The sequence below is a fragment of the Schistocerca serialis genome, chromosome 7, assembly GCF_023864345.2.
Source record: "Schistocerca serialis cubense isolate TAMUIC-IGC-003099 chromosome 7, iqSchSeri2.2, whole genome shotgun sequence".
Taxonomy (NCBI): Eukaryota; Metazoa; Arthropoda; class Insecta; order Orthoptera; family Acrididae; genus Schistocerca; species Schistocerca serialis.
In genome coordinates this window covers 568416955-568439244 of record NC_064644.1, presented here as the reverse complement: position 1 = coordinate 568439244, position 22290 = coordinate 568416955, and the positions used below count along the sequence as shown (strand labels likewise).

At 44.6% G+C, this 22290-nt stretch overlaps 1 protein-coding gene across 1 annotated transcript in view; it reads right to left on the bottom strand.

Annotated features, from left to right (window-relative positions):
- The window catches only part of LOC126413254 (UDP-glucosyltransferase 2-like), a 124359-nt gene that overhangs the window by 59138 nt on the left and 42931 nt on the right, over nucleotides 1-22290 (bottom strand). Inside the window, exon 3 of the mRNA XM_050083155.1 lies at nucleotides 10000-10189. Coding sequence (XP_049939112.1) covers nucleotides 10000-10189 — 190 coding nt within the window. The remainder of the gene's footprint in view (nucleotides 1-9999; nucleotides 10190-22290) is intronic.

Genomic DNA, 22290 nt, shown 5'->3' with positions numbered 1-22290 from the left:
TGTCTCTGACGTCGTGCTATACACGTGGCTTACGGTTCTTGCTCTCAGGTGAAATACTGCAGCCTATGATCAGTTATCTGTGCAAGAGTAGCAACATAAGAGGTCGGACGAACAATGCGTGGTCATCGTGGTCGACTGCTATCGCTTGCTTGTGCTCAAGAGGGGAGCAGACGTTTGTTACGTGCAATTATTCAAGCTGTAATAAAAATTACACAAACGTAAACTTATTTCTGTGTCCTCACGGATACGTCCATCGCCCGTCCCACGTCGATTTGTGCGGCTATTTCACGCAGTGTTGCTTGTCTGTTAGCACCGACAACTCTACACAAACTCCCCTATTGTCGGTCCTTAAGTGAAGGCCGACAATCACTGCGTTGTCCGTGGGGAGAGGCGACGCTTGAAATGTGGTACTCACGTCTCACTGTAGACACTGAGTATCTCTGAATACTAAATACCCTAACGAGTTCCGAAATGGAATGTGGCGTGCGTCTAGCTCCAGGAGTTTGTTAATTCCCGTCGTGCGGCCATGATTACGTCGGAAACCTTTTCACACGAATCACCTGAGTACAAATGACAGCTTCGACAATGCGCTGCTCTTTTATACCTTGCGTACACTGTATTGTGGCCTTGTGTATATGTGTGGATCGCCATGCGATGACTTTCGTCACCTCAGTGTACCTACCTCATCTTGTTGGTGCCAACACAAAACACGAACAATACTAATGCTGTTGTGTCTAGGCAAGACAGCCTAGACACAATGAGAGGAAGCCGAAAGGCACGCGCTTAAACTCACGCAGGCTGGCGTGAGGTCTGAAACAGGATACGTAATGAATGCTATAAAGAAAAGTACTTAACTTTAATCCACAATTGGTGAACATTGGTCTTGTTGATACAGTATTATCATCTCAATATAACTTGGTGATGGCGCCTTGCTAGGTCGTAGCAATTGACTTAGCTGAAGGCTATGCTAACTATCGTCTCGGCAAATGAGAGCGTATTTGTCAGTGTGGCGTCGCTAGCAAAGTCGGCTGTACAACTGGGGCGAGTGCTAGTACGTCTCTCTAGACCTGCCGTGTGGTGGCGCTCGGTCTGCGATCACTGACAGTGGCGACACGCGGGTCCGACTTATACTACCGGACCGCGGCCGATTTAAAAGCTACCACCTAGCAAGTGTGGTGTCTGGCGGTGACACTTCAAATGCACTCTCGTGCCCGTCCTACTTCTGACGGTGTAAGTAGGCTGTTTAGGTTTTTATGTTGGTAACGCCACTTAGTGCTCTGTATGAAAATAGCTGATTGCGCTGTGTGCAGTCTGTGGCTGGTTGGACTCATTGTTGGAATATTTGCTTGTGTAGTGTTGGGCAGTTGGATGTGAACAGCGCGTAGCGTTGCGCTGTTGGAGGTGAGCCGCCAGCAGTGGTGGATGTGGGGAGATAGATGCCAGAGTTTTGAGTGGACGATCTGGACGTGTGTCCGTCAGAAAAAGGAAATTTGTTTAATTGGATGTCACAAAATTGTATACATATATTATGACTTTTGAACGCTATTAAGGTAAATACACTGTTCTCTATCAAAATCTTTCATTTGCTAACTATGACTATCAGTAGTTAGTGGCTTCAGTAGTTAGAATCTTTTATTTAGCTGGCAGTATTGGCGCTCGCTGTATTGCAATAGTTCGAGTAACGAAAATTTTTGTGAGTTAAGTAATTCATGAAAGGTATAGGTTATTGTTGGTCAGGGCCATTCTTTTGTAGGGATTATTGAAAGTCAGATTGCGTTGCGCTAAAAATATTGTGTGTCAGTTTAGTGACGATCAGAATAAGTAAAAAGGAAACTGTTTGAGTGCGTTGAGTTTTGCTCAGCTGTTTGAAAATCAAATAACACAGAGTTTTTTCAGCACTGTTATTCTTAATTTTCCAAAGGGGGCGTTTCAACGGAAACCTGCACCTCTATTCATTTACACAACCGCTGCTGGAGTGTATGTGTACGAAGTTACCTTGACATCCGACCGTGTCCCAAATTTAATAAGAACAAGAGTCATACACTGTGAAAAATGTTTGAGTCTTTACTCTCCACGAACAGGCACACGCTATGTCGAAATAGCACGTATGGCTTTGATGCCACCAAGATTGATTGGCGTTCCTCTTAGTTAGGCTCTCGTCAGCGCTTTCCCTTGTCTGCCTCCGCGTGTCCATTACCCGTGCGCTGCTCCCCCCATATATCTCATGATTTATCGCTCGTTGCTGCACCTCTACGCAATTGTCTTTCCAAGCGCACAGTTTTAATCCGCCGGAGTTTCAAAACAGCGAATATCTCGCTGCGGAATGGAAAATTCGTTCTGTAATTGTTTTACAATATTGGAGAAATACAAGCTATCTTGGCTCTGGGTGTCCCAAAATAGACATGCTGGTACGCCAGTGAAGGACATAGTATCCGTCAAAGCATTTTATCTGAGCATAATAGCGTCATTAAGTTTTTGGAGTCTGTAATTACATAAAATACGTACGAATCCATAAACGCAAAATTCTCTTATTACTATGTATTATTTTTGCCTCGCAGGGACACATACCTTTGTGTCTATTTTTAATTACTTACGAATTAATGACAAGGTAATTATCAGTGTGTCCTGTGTAATGGCTAATTGCTAATGTCTGTAGCAATTCGATAGCACCTGTCACCGTGTCCATCTTTGTTTTAGAGATGTTAATTTTCTAGTTGTGAACTTAATTACAAATGGTTCAAATGGCTCTGAGCACTATGGGACTTAACTGCTGAGGTGATCAGTCCCCTAGAACTTAGAACTATTTAAACCTAACTAACCTGAGGACATCACACATATCCATGTCCGAGGCAGGATTCGAACCTGCGACCGTAGCGGTCTCGCAGTTCCAGACTGTAGAGCCTAGAACCGCACGGCCACTCCGGTCGGCACTTAATTACATACCTTATCTAAAATCGAAAATAAGTCATTAAGTTTTCATCGGTTAGTTATCCACTTACACAAGAAAATATTCTTTCTATATTGTACGCGGCTTTACGATAGCTCGGCCCGTACAGATAGCGATTATTCACACGATTTTTTTGCATGCTGTCAGCCTTACTCTTTTCCCAGTGTGTAACAGTGGACACCGTTGCTGTTCGCACGGCTGTCGCTATGCCCGGCCGCCTGCTTATAGCCGGACGGGTTGTTGAGGTGGTGGCGGCTGACACCGAGGAGCAGACGTCGCCGACCTGCTCTCAGCTGCTACCGCACACTCCGCCGCTTGTCGCGCCACAGAGGGACAACTGCACACTCTGCATTCGACCTTCGGATTAGAGCACGAACAGCGCAAACCGTATCGTATGGTCAGCGAAACGCAGAGATATCACTTACCTAACTTGTGTCTAACGGTCATCTAATCAGTATTCCTATCAGGGGCGATCGAAACGTTTTCGTATGACGAGGTTGCTGCAGCCTACATGGAAATCCGATGCTCTTATACACTGAAGCCCCAACGAAACTGGTACAGGTACGCGCTTTCAAATTCAGAGATATGTAAACAGGCAGAATACGGCGCTGCGGTCGGCAACGCTTATACAATATAACAAGTGTCTGGCGCAGTTGTTAGATCTTCTACTGCTGCTGCAATGGCAGGTTATCAAGATTTAGGTGAGTCTGAAGGTGGTGTTATAGTCGGTTCACGAGCGATGGGAAACAGGAACTCCGAGGTAGTCATGAACTGTTGATTTTCCCGTACGACCATTTCACGAGTGTACCGTGATTATCAGGAATCCGGTAAAACATCAAATCTCCGACATCTCTGCGGCTGGAGAAAGATGCTGCAAGAACGGTACCAACGGCGACTGAAGAGAATCGTTCAACGTGACAGAAGTACAACTCTTCCACAAACTGCTGAAATTTCAATGCTGGGCCATCAACAAGAGTCACCGTGCGAACCATCCAACGAAACATCATCGACTGGGGCTTGATGACTTGTACTCTTGATGACTGCACTGCACGACCCAAGCCTTAGCCTCGTCTGGGCCCGTCAACACCGACATTGGACAGACGATGATTGGAAACATGTTACCTGGTCGGAAGTGTCTGGTTTCGAATATAGTGGTGAGGGGCGTGTGTAGTTGGAGTGGTATGTGAACCCGTGATACGCCTAAACGCATCTGTGACAGGTGATATGTACGTAAGCACCGTGTCTGATCAGTTGCATGCATTCATTTCCATTGTGCATCCGACGGACTTGGCCAATTCCAGCAGGACAACGTGACAGCCCACACATCCAGAACTGCTACAGAGTGGCACCAGGCGCACTCTTCTGAGTTTAAACACTTCCGCTGACCACTAAACTCCCCAGACACGAACATTATTGAGCATATCTGGGATGCCTTGGGACGTGGGGTTCAGAACAAATCTCCACCCCCTCGTGCTCTTAGTGTTTAGTGGACAGTCCTACAGGATTCCTGGTGTCAATTCCCTCCAGCACTACTACAGACTTTCGTCCAGTCCACGCCACGTCCTATTGCACCACTTCTACGTGCTCGCGGGGGCCCTATACGGTATTACGCAGGTCTACCAGTTTCTGTGGTTCTTCAGCACAAGCACCGTCATGTAGGCATGTGCCATTCGCGTACTTCCAACTTGCGTCCCGTAAATGCGAAACTTCAACTAAGGCGATGGTATTACCAGTTCCGTCCAAACAGTACCAGCGTGCTGTTATTCTTTTCTTGGCTGCGAAGGACAAACACCGATAGACATCCATCGGAGAGTGAAGAGAGTGTCTGTCGTAACCACCGTTGTGGAACCGTGCGTCAAGTTCCGTACTGGCCGCGGTTCGACACCAGACGCCGGTCGATGTGGGAAGCCAGCCTCATACGTTACGGACGAGTGGGAGACACGAGCACACGCTGAGTGTCCTCATGTCTCCTCATGCCATTATCACGACTTCAGTCGCTTAGAAAAGGCCGTGCACAGTCGACGGTTCCCGTCGGACGAGGACGTGCAGCAGGCAGTCATAGACTTCTTCACCCAGGACGCGGTGTTTTACCAAATGCAGGTGTCTGTGGGCTGACTGTGCCCCCCCCCCCCCCCTCCCACACACATTTGCTCGCGGCTGTTTCACCATATTGGCATACCGATTTTAGCCAGTGCAGCCATCGAACCGAAATTGTTTGATGGTCCCTTATACGAGCAAAGGTATGAAAGGTCACCCGGTTACCTCGTTCCAGTCGCAGGTTGCCTATCTAAAGGCTTGAAGGAGCGACAATAATTTTATTTTCAGTCTGTTCCATAATTACTGACGAAATTCAAAGTGCTGTCATAAACTAACTGTGGCGTCACCGTCAGACACCACGCTTGCTAGGCGGTAGCCTTTAAATCGGCCGCGGTCCGTTAGTACACGTCAGACCCGCGTATCGCCACTATCAGTGATTGCAGACCGAGCGCCGCCACACGGCAGGTCTAGTCTAGAGAGACTCCCTAGCATTCGCCCCAGTTGGACAGCCGACTTTGCTAGCGATGGTTCACTGTCTACATACACTCTCATTTGCCGAGACGACAGCCTTCAGCTACGTCATTTGCTACGACTTAGCAAGGCGCCATATTCAGTTACTATTCTGAACAGATAATATTGTGAATCATGTACCGTCAAGAGCGACGTTCATCATTAATGGATTGAAGTTAAGTATCAAACTAATTACGTCCGCTTTCTGAATTCTAATTCCTTGTCATGTTCCAGACCTCACGTCAGTAGAGTCCTTCCCTCCTCACGCCAGCCTGCGTGAGCTAAAACGCGTTCATTTCGGCCCCCACTAGTAAAACGGTGTTGGCTCTTCTGCCAACACAACACTAACCATTAAGACAGGTAATTGTACGTTGAAAGCTGAACGCAATAAGGTGTCAAAGTTAGGAACTGTATACGATCGTCTTGATGCAGCATAACTCATCGAGTGCAAATTACCCAGATTATATTCATCCAGTATTTGAGAGCACTTAGCGATATCCAGCAGAATTTACACGTAATGTCAAACCTTTTCTTACTCATCTCCCGTCCCCTTTCACTACATACCTCACAAAATAGTGAAATGAAAAAAAAAGTTTATCGCTTATTATCTTCTCGCTGTTGATACAGTAAAACATCATTAGGGGCGACGTTCTCATTCATAACTTCTTCACTACTGACCCTATTCGTAAAACATTCTGAAGGCAGTAGTCCCATATGCCGCTGTATGTAACTTCAGAATTTTGTCGTTGTACGACACATATTTCAGAGAATATGACGCCATAAACATTGAAGTGCATGAAATGACGGGGAGTTCGATTCCTTAAAGAACAGTGGTGGTGCGGGGCAGGAGAGAGCGGAAGAGGGCAAGTTCCTCTGGACTGAAACTAAACGCAATCAAGTGCCAACAAACTTCACGGAAACACAGATGTGATAGGAAATACAAAATAACTACACTACTGGCCATTACAATTGCTACGCCAAGAAGAAATGCAGATGATAAACGGGTATTCATTGGACAAATATATTATACTAAAACTGAATGTGATTACATTTTCACACAATTTGGGTGCATAGATCCTGAGAAATTAGCACCCAGAACAACCACCTCTGGCCGTAATAACGGCCTTGATACGCCTGGGCATTGAGTCAAACAGAGCTTGGATGGCGTGTACAGGTACAGCTGCCCATGCAGCTTCAACACGATACCACAGTTCATCAAGAGTAGTGACTGGCGTATTGTGACGAGCCAGTTGCTCGGTACCATTGACTAGACGTTTTCAATTGGTGAGAGATCTGGAGAATCTGCTGGCCAGGGCAGCAGTCGAACATTTTCTGTATCCAGAAAGGCCCGTACAGGACCTGTAACATGCGGTCGTGCACTATCCTGCTGAAATGTAGGGTTTCGCAGGGATCGAATGAAGGTTAGAGCCACGGGTCGTAAAACATCTGAAATGTAACGTCCACTATTCAAAGTGCCATCAATTCGAACAAGAAGTGACCTAGACGAGTAACCAATGGCACACCATACCATCACGCCGGGTGATATGCCAGTATGGCGATGACGAATACACGCTTCCAATGTGCGTTCACCGCGATGTCGCCAAACACGGATGCGACCATCATGATGCTGTAAACAGAACCTGGATTCGTCCGAAAAAATGACGTCTAGTCATTCATGCACCCAGGTTCGTCGTTGAGTTTACCATCGCAGGCGCTCCTGTCTGTGATGCAGCGTGTAATGGTACTTAAATTACGTAACCATTACGGCACATCACCTCAACCTCTCGATACCAGCAATATTCTACTGTGTTTCTGTAAAATAGTTAACATATTTCTGTGACACCATTCTGATTTGATTTCATTAATGTAGAGGTACTTCGATACATCGATATGTATATATTGCGATGATATTCTTATGTGTATTCTTTCTTTTGTCACTATGATCACTGACGTACTTGTAACTCTGATTTTTGGCCGCGTAAGCGGTTATTAGAGAGAGTCAAGCTTTAGTCGTCATGTTAAAAAGACGGAAATTGTATTCAGTTTATGAAATGTGAACTTTAACAGTGAGGAAGATATTTTCAAATATGTTTTATATTATGAAGTGATGTTTTGGAACGAGTTACGTGATATTGCAACAAAAGTAATAAAAAAGAAGTGTAACTTAAATTTGGAGTGCTGATTACTTTTTTACATCACCGTTCTCCTAACTTACAAAAGTTTAATCTTCAAGAATGGTTTATGAAACACATCTATAAAACTTTTGAATATCGCAGAATAACACCTAGGCCTCTTTCCATCCGAGCTTGGAATCATCACTACTTAGATTTTCGACGATTGAGTCATGAGTTCACAACGAGACCAGCGTGGGAAATACGAAAAGATGAGTGCCTAGTTTGTCCATTATTTCAAGAAATGACTTTATTAACTGTGCTCTAATGACACCTGCCACATAATATAACTTTGTTGTTGCTCGAAAATGCAATGTTTAGCAGCGTGAGCAACACTACGATCATAATTCATTTTTGACCTTTGTTGTGGTAGGGTTGTTAGAAGCGTCAAGGGTAACCGCAGCCATGGTCTCCGAGCTGATAGTCATTGCTGCTGCAAACGTCGTCGAACTGTTCGTGCAGATGGTTGTTGTCTTGCAAACGTCCCCATTTGTTGACTCAGGGATCGAGACGTGGCTGCACGATCCGTTACAGTTATGCGGATAAGATACCTGTCATCTCGACTGCTAGTGTTACGAGGCCGTTGGGATCCAGCACGGCGTTCCGTATTACCCTCCTGAACCCACCGATTCCATATTCTGCTAACAGTCATTCGATCTCGACCAGCAGTGTCGCGATACGATAAACCGGAATCGCGATAGGCTACAATCCGACCTTTATCAAAGTCGGAGACCTGATGGTACACATTTCTCCTCCTTACACGAGGCATCACAACAACGTTTCACCAGGCAACGCCGGTAAACTGCTGTTTGTGTATGAGATATCGGTTTGAAACTTTCCTCATGTCAGCACGTTGTAGGTGTCGCTACCGGCGCCAACAGTGTGTGAATGCTCTGAAAAGCTGATCATTTGCATATCACAGCATCTTCTTCCTGTCGGTTAAATTTCGCATCTGTAACACTTCATCTTCGTGGTGTAGCAATTTTATTGGCCAGTGGTGTAGTTCTCGAGGCAAGAATTTTGTCATAGCTTTCATCCGTTATGTTTATATGAGTTATGGGAACGCAATAGGTTAAAGTGGTCGGCAACAGCCGATATTTCGACTGGTCATCACTCCGTTATTTTCAAGGCACAAATGAAACGGGCGATTACTTTGCACGGCAACTTAAACCGTCAGTGTGCAGAGCTGCGGTAACGGTGAAGTGAAAGACAGCGTATGAGAAAAATAAAAATCACACTGGGGAAAGAACTAGCGTCACTACGAACTAAAAACGACCAGGTCCTACGCGACACGTCCCGGGTACTGAAATACTGTCGCCAGCTGTGTTGCGTGCTTTGCGGCGTGATGGTCAGTTTTGCTGCCTGCTGCGCTACTGGTAGCCAGTTCAAACACATCCAGCAGGAGTTATTTGTTATGCATAATTTCTGGAAGGTTGTTGAATTATTTTATGTGTGTAATGCTTGTATATTGTGGAATTTTCGATGGTTGTGTAAGTACCAGCATTCTGGAATATTCGACGGTTGAATAAATAGTTGCTCCCTCCGTCCAAGCGGTCTGTTCTGTTCGGACTGTGCGCTAGTGTCCGTCATTGACGTCCTTTCAGTGTTAAATGTTGTATTTCACAGACGACACCGCTTTCGGGCTTGGACGTGACTTGTTAATTCGTGAGAATGTTACTCAACAACGGATGAGCAAGTATCGCCATATGTGTTCCTGTGCTGTTTTACTAGCGAGAGAACAGAGTTCTAGGTATAATTCAAGAAGAAACCTCTGGCTAATTTAATATCAACAGCTATCTCAGTATCACTACCCAAGTAACTGAAAGCGGGCGACGGGATCTCTGCATTGTCAATTGCATCTGGTGACCGGTTTCAAGGCCATGTTCTGCAAGCCCGTTCGGCTATTGATGGCGTATGTAAGGCTCGTGCTCTTTGCACTGGTCTTCCACGGTCTCGAAGGTCTGACCGATGTGCGAGATGCCACAACTGCATGGGATACGGCAGAATCCGCATTCTGGAGTTTCCTCAGAACTTTACGTTTCATCCACAGTGCTTGGAAGCAACACTAAATCTCATTCTGCAACAAAATGCAGTCATAAAGGGGCTGAAATACGGCCTCTGAAAATTTAAAGCTTTTGCGGTGCAGAATCAAATTCAGACAGACAGATTGAGTACCGCTTTAAAATATCTGAAACTTCCTTAACGATAAAACCCTTATCTGGCGCTGAGACAACAGCAACAACTCTTATCACAGACTCTAAGATGCACGCGCCACTGAAGTAATCTCCTACTGCGTTGAAGTCATTAGGGACCAGAGAGAATGGAAACGAGTACCTGCGAGTGTTTCGGAGCGCGATCCCAGGAATCCCCGTCTAAGGCGGCAGAACTCCAGCGCTTTGCCGTGCAGCTCTGAGAATCGGGCGTGTCCGCCGGTGCGCGGCAGCGCCTCGGGCTCGTTTGTTCCTGGTGTCTCGGCGGGACGGCGACCGCTACCGCGCAGTTCCACTCCGGCGGCCACTGGACCCTGCACGGCGCACGGCGCGCCTATATCTGTTTCAGCTGTGTTGCGTCATCCGTGAGGCACTCAGCGCAACGTGATGTTGCGGGTTCAGACCCGGCCGCTACTGTCTGCCGTGAATCAGCGGGAAAAGAACGAACCAGAAATTGTTGGTCATTTTCAGGAGTGGGGAGCTGGTTATCGTTGGTAACTTCTCTCCCACTCATTCCCAGTCCCCCACTCTGTCACTCACACGGCCCGATCCCTACCACAATCTGCATCAACATGGAGAAGTTGATAACGAATGCTGCTGTGGTTTTCAGTCCGAAGAATGGTTTGATGCAGTTTTCGACGCTACTTTGTCCTCTGAGAGCCTCTTAACCTCAGCAGAACTACCGCAACCTATATTCATTTGAACCTGCGTACCATCTTGGCATCCCTCTATAATTCTTACCTGCCAAAACTTCCTTCCGTTATCAAAATAATAACTCCCTGATAATTCAGGATGTGTCCTATCAACCTGTGGTGTGCGTACTGTAAGACCTTCAGTACACACACCATCAGATTATTTGACTACGAAGTAGGCGAGTGTCAGCAATATGTCTCGTGGTCTTATTGTGGCGTGTTTATCTTCTGCCGGTAGGTCAGACGATAGAAATGCCACTTGCAGGCTTAGAGTAGCAGATTGATGGTGACCAACTTTAAACAGAACTTGATTAATTTTCACACACATTTATTAAAATAATAAAAAGCATAGACATTATGTAACTTGATTCTGGATGCTGTTTGCAATTGACAATCTGAAGTTCCTTTGGTCTTGGTACATTAATCTTATTCTTACGTATCTCTGATACTTGACAAAGTGTCTATTAATTTATCTTAATGGCTATGTACAGGAATATGGTAATCGTATTAGGCGCAGACTGAAACTTGACTATAGACTCGTACAGACTAATGTAGACTGGTACAGACAGGTGCAGATAAATGCAGACTAATGCAGACTGGCTAATCGGAGGTCTGTACACTCGTTATAACAACTCGCGCGTTCATGTATCACTGCACGAGTGTGATCCGTGAGGAGAAAAGGTTCTACGTTAGTAGCAATCTCATTGGCTGCTTTACATATCAATACACGGATCAGCGGAAGCAGAATTTGGTCCGTCTCTAAGGCAGCGCCATCTCGTAGTGCGGAGATGGACGAGCACGGCGCCTGCACTGTTGTGCTTAGCGGGGCGCGCTCTAGTGGGAAAGTTGTGTATGTGCTGACTATGCGGAACTATGTACTCAACACAACCCGTTCCTTATTTTAGTCAGATTGTACCATAAATTCCTTTTTTCTCCTATTAGACTCATTACCTTCCCATTTGATATCGTTCTACGCACCCAATCTCCCGCTTTCTTCTGCAGCAGCGTATTTCAAAAGTTCCTATTTTCTTCTTGTCTGAAATGCTTGTCTTCCACATTTCACTTCCATACAAGGCTATATTCGAGGCAAATACCTTCCGAAAAAGACTTTCTAACACTCAGACTGATGTTAGGTGCTAACAATTTCTTCATTCTCAGCAATGTTTCCCGTGCTACTGCCAGTCTGATGATGGTCGATGTAGAGAAATGTAAAATTCCGTTATTTTACTGCCCACATAGCATAGTGTTGTCGTCTAATTCTCTCAGCATCGTCTGATTTAATTCGTATAATGTCCACTGCTCTTGCTTCACTTCCTTGTTGTTCATATTACAGTTTCAACAGAGTATAAATTTCGTTCGAGTGCTCTTCCAAACCCTTTCCCCTCTCTTTCAAAAACTTTGAGGTTTACCACTGAAACTGTAATTCTGTTTCTGCTCCGTCAACTTTAATTCCATTTCCAATCTTCTCCTTGGTTTTTTCCGCAGCTTCCTCAGTCTACAGATTGAGTAATACTGGGAACACACAACAATCTTCAATACTGGGCTTTTAAAGGGACTCTTCATCAACCACTGAACATATTCACCCATACAGGCAATGGGATTTGGAGTAAGTGTGATATTATTTTCTCAAATGAAATACAAATTTCTATTAACTTTTTTATGTACTGGTGAGTTATAATTGCAGTACTGCTTGAAAAATGATTGGTTTCAGTAACTTCAAACCATTTTCAGTTACATTATTATCTGACAAATAACATCCATATTTTAAACCACAATAGGAACTGTTAATACTCTTTCTGGGTGTCCATTCGGATGCAATCGTCAATACAAGCAGTTGATCCACCGATAAAACACAGGATCACACACACACTGAGAACTGCTGTTCATTGTCAACTGTATTGGTGTACGAAACGGCTATTAGTGTTCATACTGACACATGTTTAAACATCAGTTGGCAGTATTGAGGAGACAAGTAGAAAAGAGAAATTAATTTTGCTTACCGGTACTTGCTAGTAAAATGGTATCAAAAACTTACAGTTTGTAATAATGTTGTCATTGGAGAAATGATCAATCTTATTTGCATCTTACTGAAATTATTATCTAAAATCACATGAGTCAGGTACATTTTATTCCTTTCCTTCATTTCGTATTACATTTCAAATACTTCACATTGTTAGAAAACTGAAAATAATAGGTAAGCTGGATTCCAGTCATAATTGTAACCGTGTATCAAAACTGTACCATCTCCTCGGTAAATGTTTCAAGATGACTGTAATTGTTTTACGATTAGGGGTTGTACTACATCGCAGTGTATAATTTAATAAGTCTCACATTTACTTAAAACAAGAACGAAATTTTTGTGAATCTATGTTTGTTAACAAGTGCAACCAACAGTACATAACGGTAACATTCATACTAGTAATTCTAAGAAGATTTGGGTAAACAATGAACAAATAAACAGCTCAAACTGTTTATTCTATTAATAAATCCTTACAAGAAGTCAGTTCAAATTTACAATTTTTTTCATGTGTTTTTTCAGTGTAAATAAAACCAATGAATTTTAATCATATAATCTAGATTCACTAAACCGAAGAAAATGTTATCACCAAATGTAGTGTTTCTGTCGCGAGTGAGGTGTTAGTATACTCTAAGTATTGTTCGGATATTACTTTTAGCACAACGTGACAAGAATCATTTTGCTTCGACTCCATTGACCTCCGCGTGCGCTTATTCCTTAGATAGGGAGTATGAATCTGCTCATGTCATTGTGGTACAACCGGGGAATTTACGCTCGTGATTGTCCAATCTGAATAGTTCTGCTACTACGATACATGATGTGGATGGGCGGCGGAAACACCTAATTACCCACTTGTGATACGTCCTTGACGCTTATCTTCAAGCTTTTTATCAAATTATCTGATAACTTTGTCTAGAACCAAACTAAAAATAGACGGGTCTCGGGAGGTGAGACCGTCTATTTGCAGAACGTATATACAAATTTTGAAAAGCTCTGAGACCATCAAAGAATATACAAATGAATGAAGTACTTACTCTTTGTCGGCTGTCGCGAGATTCTAAATCCTATCGAACGTCATTAAATTTGAGTCTACTGTATAGTAACACTTCTGTAAAATACTGAATACATATTCTCCTGGATGTTAACTACGTAACTTACTATGTGGCTAACTTATCGTCACAGAGATAACATATGTATCGCTTCACAGATGGAATCGTTTCCTGGAGGAAACCTAATCAAGACCAACTGAAGCCATCTTACATAAACCACGAATAACAAAATGTGCTTCCCAAAGCAAATCATCGGCCATTATTTCTACACATTGCTAGAAAACTGAGCTGACATACTGTGTTTAATGACTTGACTATCGAAAGAATACCAAACTTGTTGATGTTGATTCTCTAACTTCTGTCGAAAGTTTTTTGACATGGGTAATGAAAACAATAATGATCAGATATAGTACAGTAAAACGTGCTAGAGTGATGAACAGCGATGTCACGCCTCACTGCAGAATGAGGTCAGTGTTTTATTATGGTCAAGCACCTCAGACTTGTGATATGATACAGCAGGTTGATGGTTGACTACTAGAACACACCGCGTGCTGAGGAAATATGAAGCACTCAGAAGGGGAGCAGTAAACGAAATGAAGCTGCTTGGGTTACAGGCTATGTGAGGTTATTTTTGTGATTACAATATCGTGCCAAATTTACAAGGAAGCTTTGCAATATGAGCCCACTTACCAGCATGACTTGAGTAGTATGGCGGGGTAGGTACTGGAACAAAGGGGTCCTTAGGTTTAGTATGCCTGGGTCAACAATACGGTAACACCCTCCGACCCACAAGGCGAGGTCATCGTATCAGAGGGCCGATACTGGAACAAAGGGCCATTGTTCTCGTGTGCCGAGGTCACTGGGCCAATAGGGATAAAGTTCCCCATCCCCTCTTTTTACTATTCTACTTGTGTGAGTTTTGTCATTCATTCGAGGTGTGTACCCAGTACTGGAAGGATAAGGGTCTTTCTCTTTGTAAATTATAACGAGTACATAACAAAATTCTTTTTTATTAAGAATTTTTTTACAAAACATTTCTTTTTTTGCAAAGTCACTTAACAACATAACTGTTACTTTTACTTTAATAGAAAAAACATATTCAAATACAGATTCATTATGTTTACAACACATACACACACAAACAAAACAACTATGACAAGTGGTTCGTCCATCTATTCCACACATACTCACTGTTTACAAATAAATAAATACACAGCCACACAGCCACACTCTCAGTCAGTTAACAGGACGAGTACGGCAAGGTGCCAATCGTCTCCCCACGGGTGAACCGTTTGTCATCATGACGCAACAGCCCAACTTCCAGCTGCAGTGGACTATGGACCTCAAGGCCTCACGATCTAAAGACTACTTGGAGCACTTAGTGGAACGGTGCCAATGCCCCCTAGCAGGCATCCCTCGTAATCGTCGACTGAGAGAACGTTTCAGGCCGCGCAGTGCATACCGTTAGCCTCTCTCTGAGTAGCGCCTGTATCTGTACAGTATGCGTATATTTTCGATCCGAGCCCCACACAATCTCCACAGTCTGTGTACCATTAGCCTCGTCCTTTATCAGGCCGACAACTCTCTCGTTTTTATGAGTTTATGCCACATATCCGAACGCGTCGAAGCTTTAGGGTGGTGGCTTATTGTTTGTTATGGATCTCAACCTTCTAGATGAAACTGTCTGCGTCATTATAAAGTAACTTTGCACAAGTAAATTTTCGTCTTGTAAGGTTATATTGGAATACTTTGTGTGGAGTTTGCTTTCAAAATTATACCTCGCAACAGCACTCTTTCCGGTATCAACCAGGGATGATTGTCGAAGCAGATGGTGCGGATGACTTTAATAAGCTCTATTCCCAAAGTGATCCACTACTAGAGGCTTCTGTAGTACATGATTTATCTCTGTTTTTTCCCAAGCGTCCTCTCCACCTTGGGCACATAACCACTGTATGGGGCTAGTTGCTCCGGACACAGCGTCAAGACACCTTACTCGCCACGGAAATGGACTGTATATGACAGTTCTGCCTCCACGACATATCCCTTATCTGCAGCCACATCTTCGAACTTACCCTATCTGATGATTACCTTTGCCCACAGCCATCGGAACCCTCCAATCGGCAGAGATTGTTGCATGGTGTTGCTTGTTTTCATCCAAGTATAGGATGTACCTCAGATCGTAAGAAGGCCTGTACTCCTCGTCGCCCATTCACAGGCTACTCGCCTTGGCGTACCCGTGCACACACTGGCAGAGAGCCCAGCGGATCCCGCCTTTGGGAAAAAGACGCATGACAACATTCGACAATAGTTCGATAGCGGCACGTGTCTCGAATGAAACAACAAGTTTACTATTACCAGTCACTGTATATTTATCTCCGCGTCGCGTTTAGAAGGTTTAAATCTCCATAATCAAGTGCATTTATATGTGTTAGCATGACGTGTGAGTGCTACGATTTCGGGGGAACTTGTAGAACTGTCTAGTGGGAAACAAAACACTATTTCAGAACATGGTTTTGGGGGGGGGGGGGGTTTCTTTGCACCTAGTTGTTTAAAAAGTGTGACAGTTTACACGTAACACATTACGACAGTGAAAGGTGCCTGTTACCACTGGAGGTATTCTATTTTACTTGTTCTATTTCCTCTGTTAGATATTAGCTTGTAGTCAAAAAAATCCCCCAAAACCATATTCTAAAATAGTGTCTATTTCTTCGCTAGATAGTGCCACAAGTTCCTCCATAATCCTAATATAGCACGTACATGTCATATTAACACATATAAGTCCACCCGCTGGTGGATGTTTAAACTTCCGAAATGCGTCGTGGAGATAAATAAACAGTGACTGGCAGTACTGAACTTGTTATTTCATTCGAGACACTTGTCGATATCGAACGATTGTCGAATTTTGTCATGCTTCTTTTTTCCAAAGGTGGGATTCGCGTGCCTCTTTACCAGTGTGCCCAGGTAGGCCAAGGCGAATAACCTGTGAATGAGCGACGAGGAGTACAAGCCTTCAAGAACGGTCCCGGCAAACCTAAAATGTTTGACATCTGTCTTTTTTACGTTGCCACCCACGAAAGCCCTGGTGCTGTGTAATAATAAGCAAGATCTAGAGTGTATGTGTCCATGCACACATCCCGGGATTCATCGAAAATGTTGGCGAGTAGGTGCACGTCTTTGTGGAAGTAGAGTAGGGCATATTCCCCTAAAACAGGGATGACAAACTCCTGTCAAACATTCGCCGCGTGCCTGTAATCTAGATCCGTTATGGCAGTGTCTGATAAGTTTACTAGTGAATTCAGCTATCCCAGACAATGTGATTTCGTCGAGTATCTCCTTTGAATCCAGGTATTCGCAAGGTAAGACTCCTCTCTCCACCACAAACTGAAACACTGCGTCATCAGGACGTACAGAAATATGCATGTTCTCCTGACGTAGTGTCTGAGCAAATTTCTGAAGAAGTGCTTGCATGGTAAAATGGAACCCACGGACTGAAGCGACAGTTTTGGCGTGAGTCGTTTGGCGAAGCACATGTATTTTTCAACTTTAGCAGCCAAGACACTAACCTTAGTTGCTTTGAAACCAAAATTTCTCAAGTGCTCAATAAGAAAGTGAGCATCATCTACTCTCAAATTCTGAAAGAAACTGCGTATATCTCGTGCTAGTTGATATTTCAAGGCCGGTCGTTGTGGACGAGCGGTTCTAGGCGCTTCGGTCCGGAATCGCGCTGCTGCTACGGTCACAGGTTCGAATCGTGCTTCGGACATGGATGTGTGTGATGTCCTCAGGTTAGTTAGGTTTAAGTAGTTCTAAGTTCTAGGCGACTGATGACCTCAGATGTTAAGTCCCATAGTGCTCAGAGCCATTTGAGCCATTTTTGATATTTCAAGTTGCATGTATTGTCAGCTCTGACTCTGAGGCATCAGGAGTAACGTGTTGTAATATCTGACTTATGAACAATAATCGTTTTACACATAATTTCCGATGTCTGCTCTAATTGTAATCACCTTTTATCATTACCATATTAATTTTATTCTGATGATTTCATGTGTTCCAGAAGCTGTATCAGGAAATTGTGCACACATTGTTTGAAGGCATAACGACGGATCGCTTGTCGCATCACGTCGTTTAAGCGTTTTATTTTCCACAAGTCTAATGTGCAGATGCTGTTTTTATGAAGTCCGATTTAACATTCATTACCACTTTTACGTGGAAGTCCACATAGCATTTTCACATTGAACGAGCCTACAGAAAATGATGATGTTCAGCAGCCATCAGAGCCTGATACGTCAAAAGACATTGAGAGATGGTATAGTATTTAATAACAGTGTTTCAGTACAGTAGAAAATTTGGTTGAATCTAGTTGTGTGTCATATTATTAACCACTTCGTGCCATCGCATTTGTGGCGTATCTTTCCCGAGGCAAACATTTATTCTTGAAATGCATAGCTTCAATGAGACTGAAATACACTGAAGTGCCAAAAAACGCGTATAGGCATACGTACTCAAATACAGAGATATGTGAAATAGGTAGAATACTGCGCTGCGGTCGGCAACGTCTATACAAGGCAACACGTGTATGGCGCAGTTGTCAGATCGACTACTGCTGATACAATGGCAGGTTATCGAGATATAAGTGAGTCTGAACGTGGTGTTTTAGTCGGGGAGTGAGCGATGTCACACGGCATCTCCGAGGTACCGATGATTTGGGGTTTTCCCGTACGACCATTTCACGAGTGTACCGTGAATAACAGGAATCCGGTAAAATATCAAATCTCCGTTATCGCTGACACCGAAAGAAGATCCTGCAAAAACTGGACCAACGACGACTGAAAAGAATCGTTCAGCGCAACCATTCCGCAAATTGCTGCAGATTTCTATGCTGAGCCGTCAAAAAGTGTCAGTGTGCGAACCATTCAACGAAACATCATGAATACGGGCTTTCCCAACCGAAGGCCAACTCGTGTACCCTTGATGACTGCACGACACAAAGCTTTGCGCCTCGCCTGAGCCTGTCAAAACCGACATTGGACTATCGTTGACTGGATACATGTTGCCTTGTCGAACAAGTCTCATTTCAAATTGTACCGAGTGGATGGACGTGCACGGGTATGGAGACGATCTCAGGAATCCGTGGACTCTGCATGTCAGCAGGGGACTGTTCAAGCTGTTGGTGGCTCTGTAATGGTGTGAGGCGTGTGCAGTTGGAGTGGTATGGGACCCCTGATACGTCTTGGTACGACTCTGACAGGTGAAACGTACATAAGAATCCTGTCTGATCACCTGCATCCATTCTTGTCCTTTATGCATTCCGTCGGACTGGAGCAATTCCAGCAGGACAATGCGACACCCTACACGTCCAGAATTGTTACAGTGTGTCTCCAGTTACACTATTGTGAGTTTAAACTCTTCCGCTGGTCGCCAGCTGGCCTCCCCAGACGTGAGGATTACTGAGCATATATAGGGTGCCTTGCAGCAAGCTGTTCAGAAGAGATCTCCGCCCCCTAGTACTCTTACGGGTTTATGGACAGCCCTGCAGGATTCGTGTTGTCACTTCCCTCCAGCACTACTTCAGACATTAGTCGAGTCCACGCCACGTCGTGTTACGACACTTCTGCGTGCTCGCTAGGGCCCTACACGATATTAGGCAGGCGTACCAGTTCCTTTGGCTCTTCAGTGTATTTCTCTCACTTATATCTGCCAGAAACGAAAGATAAGTTACAAATGCATTGACTGGTTTTACTGGAGGTGGGTACGTATATACAGGGTGTTACAAAAAGGTACGGCCAAACTTTCCGGAAACATTCATCACAAACAAATAAAGAAAAGATGTTATGTGGACATGTGTCCGGAAACGCTTAATTTCCATGTTACAGCTCATTTTAGTTTCGTCAGTATATACTGTACTTCCTCGATTCACCGCCAGTTGGCCCAATTGAATGAAAGTAATGTTGACTTCGATGCTTGTGTTGACATGCGACTCATTGCTCTACAGTACTAGCATCAAGCACATCAGTACGTAGCATCAACAGGTTAGTGTTCATCACGAACGTGGTTTTGCAGTCAGTGCAATGTTTACAAATGCGGAGTTGGCCGATGCCCATTTGATGTATGGATTAGAACGGGGCAATAGCCGTGGCGCGGTACGTTTGTATCGAGACAGATTTCCAGAACGAAAGTGTCCTGACAGGAAGACGTTCGAAGCAATTGATCGGCGTCTTAGGGAGCACGGAACATTCCAGCCTATGACTCGCGACTGGGGAAGACCTAGAACGACGAGGACACCTGCAATGGACGAGGCAATTCTTCGTGCAGTTGACGATAACCCTAATGTCAGCGTCAGAGAAGTTGCTGCTGTACAAGGTAACGTTGACCACGTCACTGTATGGAGAGTGCTACGGGAGAACCAGTTGTTTCCGCACCATGTACAGCGTGTGCAGGCACTATCAGCAGCTGATTGGCCTCCACGGGTGCACTTCTGCGAATGGTTCATCCAACAACGTGTCAATCCTCATTTCAGTGCAAATGTTCTCTTTACGGATGAGGCTTCATTCCAACGTGATCAAATTGTACATTTTCACAATCAACATGTGTGGGCTGACGAGAATCCTCACGCGGTTGTGCAATCACGTCATCAACACAGATTTTCTGTGAACGTTTGGGCAGGCATTGTTGGTGATGTCTTGATTGGGCCCCATGTTCTTCCACCTACGCTCAATGGAGCACGTTATCATGGTTTCATACGGGATACTCTACCTGTGCTGCTAGAACATGTGCCTTTACAAGTACGACACAACATGTGGTTCGTGCACGATGGAGCTCCTGCACATTTCAGTCGAAGTATTCGTACGCTTCTCAACAACAGATTCGGTGACCGATGGATTGGTAGAGGCGGACCAATACCGTGGCCTCCACGCTCTCCTGACCTCAATCCTCTTGACTTTCATTTATGGGGGCATTTGAAAGCTATTGTCTACGCAACCCCGGTACCAAATGTAGAGACTCTTCGTGCTCGTATTGTGGACGGCTGTGATACAATACGCCATTCTCCAGGGCTGCATCAGCGCATCAGGGATTCCATGCGACGGAGGGTGGATGCATGTATCCTCGTTAACGGAGGACATTTTGAACATTTCCTGTAACTTAGTGTTTGAAGTCACGCTGGTACGGTTGTTGCTGTTTGTTTCCATTCCATGATTAATGTGATTTGAAGAGAAGTAATAAAATGAGCTCTAACATGGAAAGTAAGCGTTTTCGGACACATGTCCACATAACATATTTTCTTTTTTTGTGTGTGAGGAATGTTTCCTGAAAGTTTGGCCGTACCTTTTTTGTAACACCCTGTATAATGTGTCCCTTGCAGAACTACGAAGTCGGAGTGCGAGTTTAAATTGGTCCCAAAACGTCACTGGTCTGTCGTAAAATCGAAACTTATAATACTGATAATGGTGGTCTTATGACACCGGCAGAGACGCAATACTCAAACGTACGCCAAAAACAATCTACGCGTTGAGGGAGATTGTTGCGACACAACAGAATCTTCGGTTATGTCAGTGCTTTAAATAGGATGTGGCAGTAAGAAAGATTTCGATGAATTTGGCACCGCTCGCGGAAGGTTACATATCTGCATTAATAAACGGGCTTCTGTGCTTGTACCACTTACTATACTGCAGAGCAATAACTTCTGAGCGAGTTCTTTCTCTCTCTCTCTCTCTTTTTTTTTTTAAAAAAATGAGAGTGTGTAGCCCCTCCACACTCTCATCGTCGTGGTGACCATCTCAACACATTTTTATTGTCACCTCCATACTGTTATTTGCGAATCGAGGAATTCACGGAATGTGGGGTCGTGATGACCCCTACGTCTGGGTAGGATTACCCACTAACACCGTGTGATCGAGGTGACAGAAATGGAAGAAAATCAATGAAGATTAGCGGATTTAAGGGCAGAGGAAAAAAAGTGTCAAGGCAAGCGGCAAGGGAAAAAAAGTTTCTGCGGCAGTCTGGACGGATAGTAAGAGCAATAGTCATGCATGGCTAAGTGATTGGGTATCGTGCAATGCTTGGTACGAGTGTCATAGTTTAGGTCCGAGTCGACGCGAAGAACTAGACGGTGCACCGACGATGCCTCCTGGGTCAACTGCACCGTCTGCCTACCTGTAACAGCGACAGTCGTCATTTTAGTGATCGATTGGTCACAGAATCGATCGAACATCCTAGGAGGTTGTGTGGCCTCTGTTTGTGTTTAGAGTGCAAGATTTGGCTTCCCTGCTGTGGCCGGTTGAGCGGCTGGGTGATTCACCTGGCGCTGCCAGTCAGCTTTGCTGTGATGCACGGGTTCGTTATTTGCGTTGTTTGTGTGCCTTAGCTTGCCGTAGGTGGTTATGTGCCCCTACTACGAAGTGTCTTTGGGCGATTCTGCTTCCACCTATGGCTGCGGTCGTAGATTCCTAGATTCAAGATGAAAGGCCTGTTAGAGTTACTCGAGTTCCTGTATAGTCGTGTGGCGAATTTTTTGAATAGCTGCGAGAGAATCTCGAGGCGCTATTCACTGTGAAGGCCCACAGCGCGGGTATATCGCGGGGCGTTGCTTATGGTACGTAGAACCTTGTTCTGTGAGACCTGCAGGCGGCGCAGGTGTACTGGACCTGCGAACCCCCAGA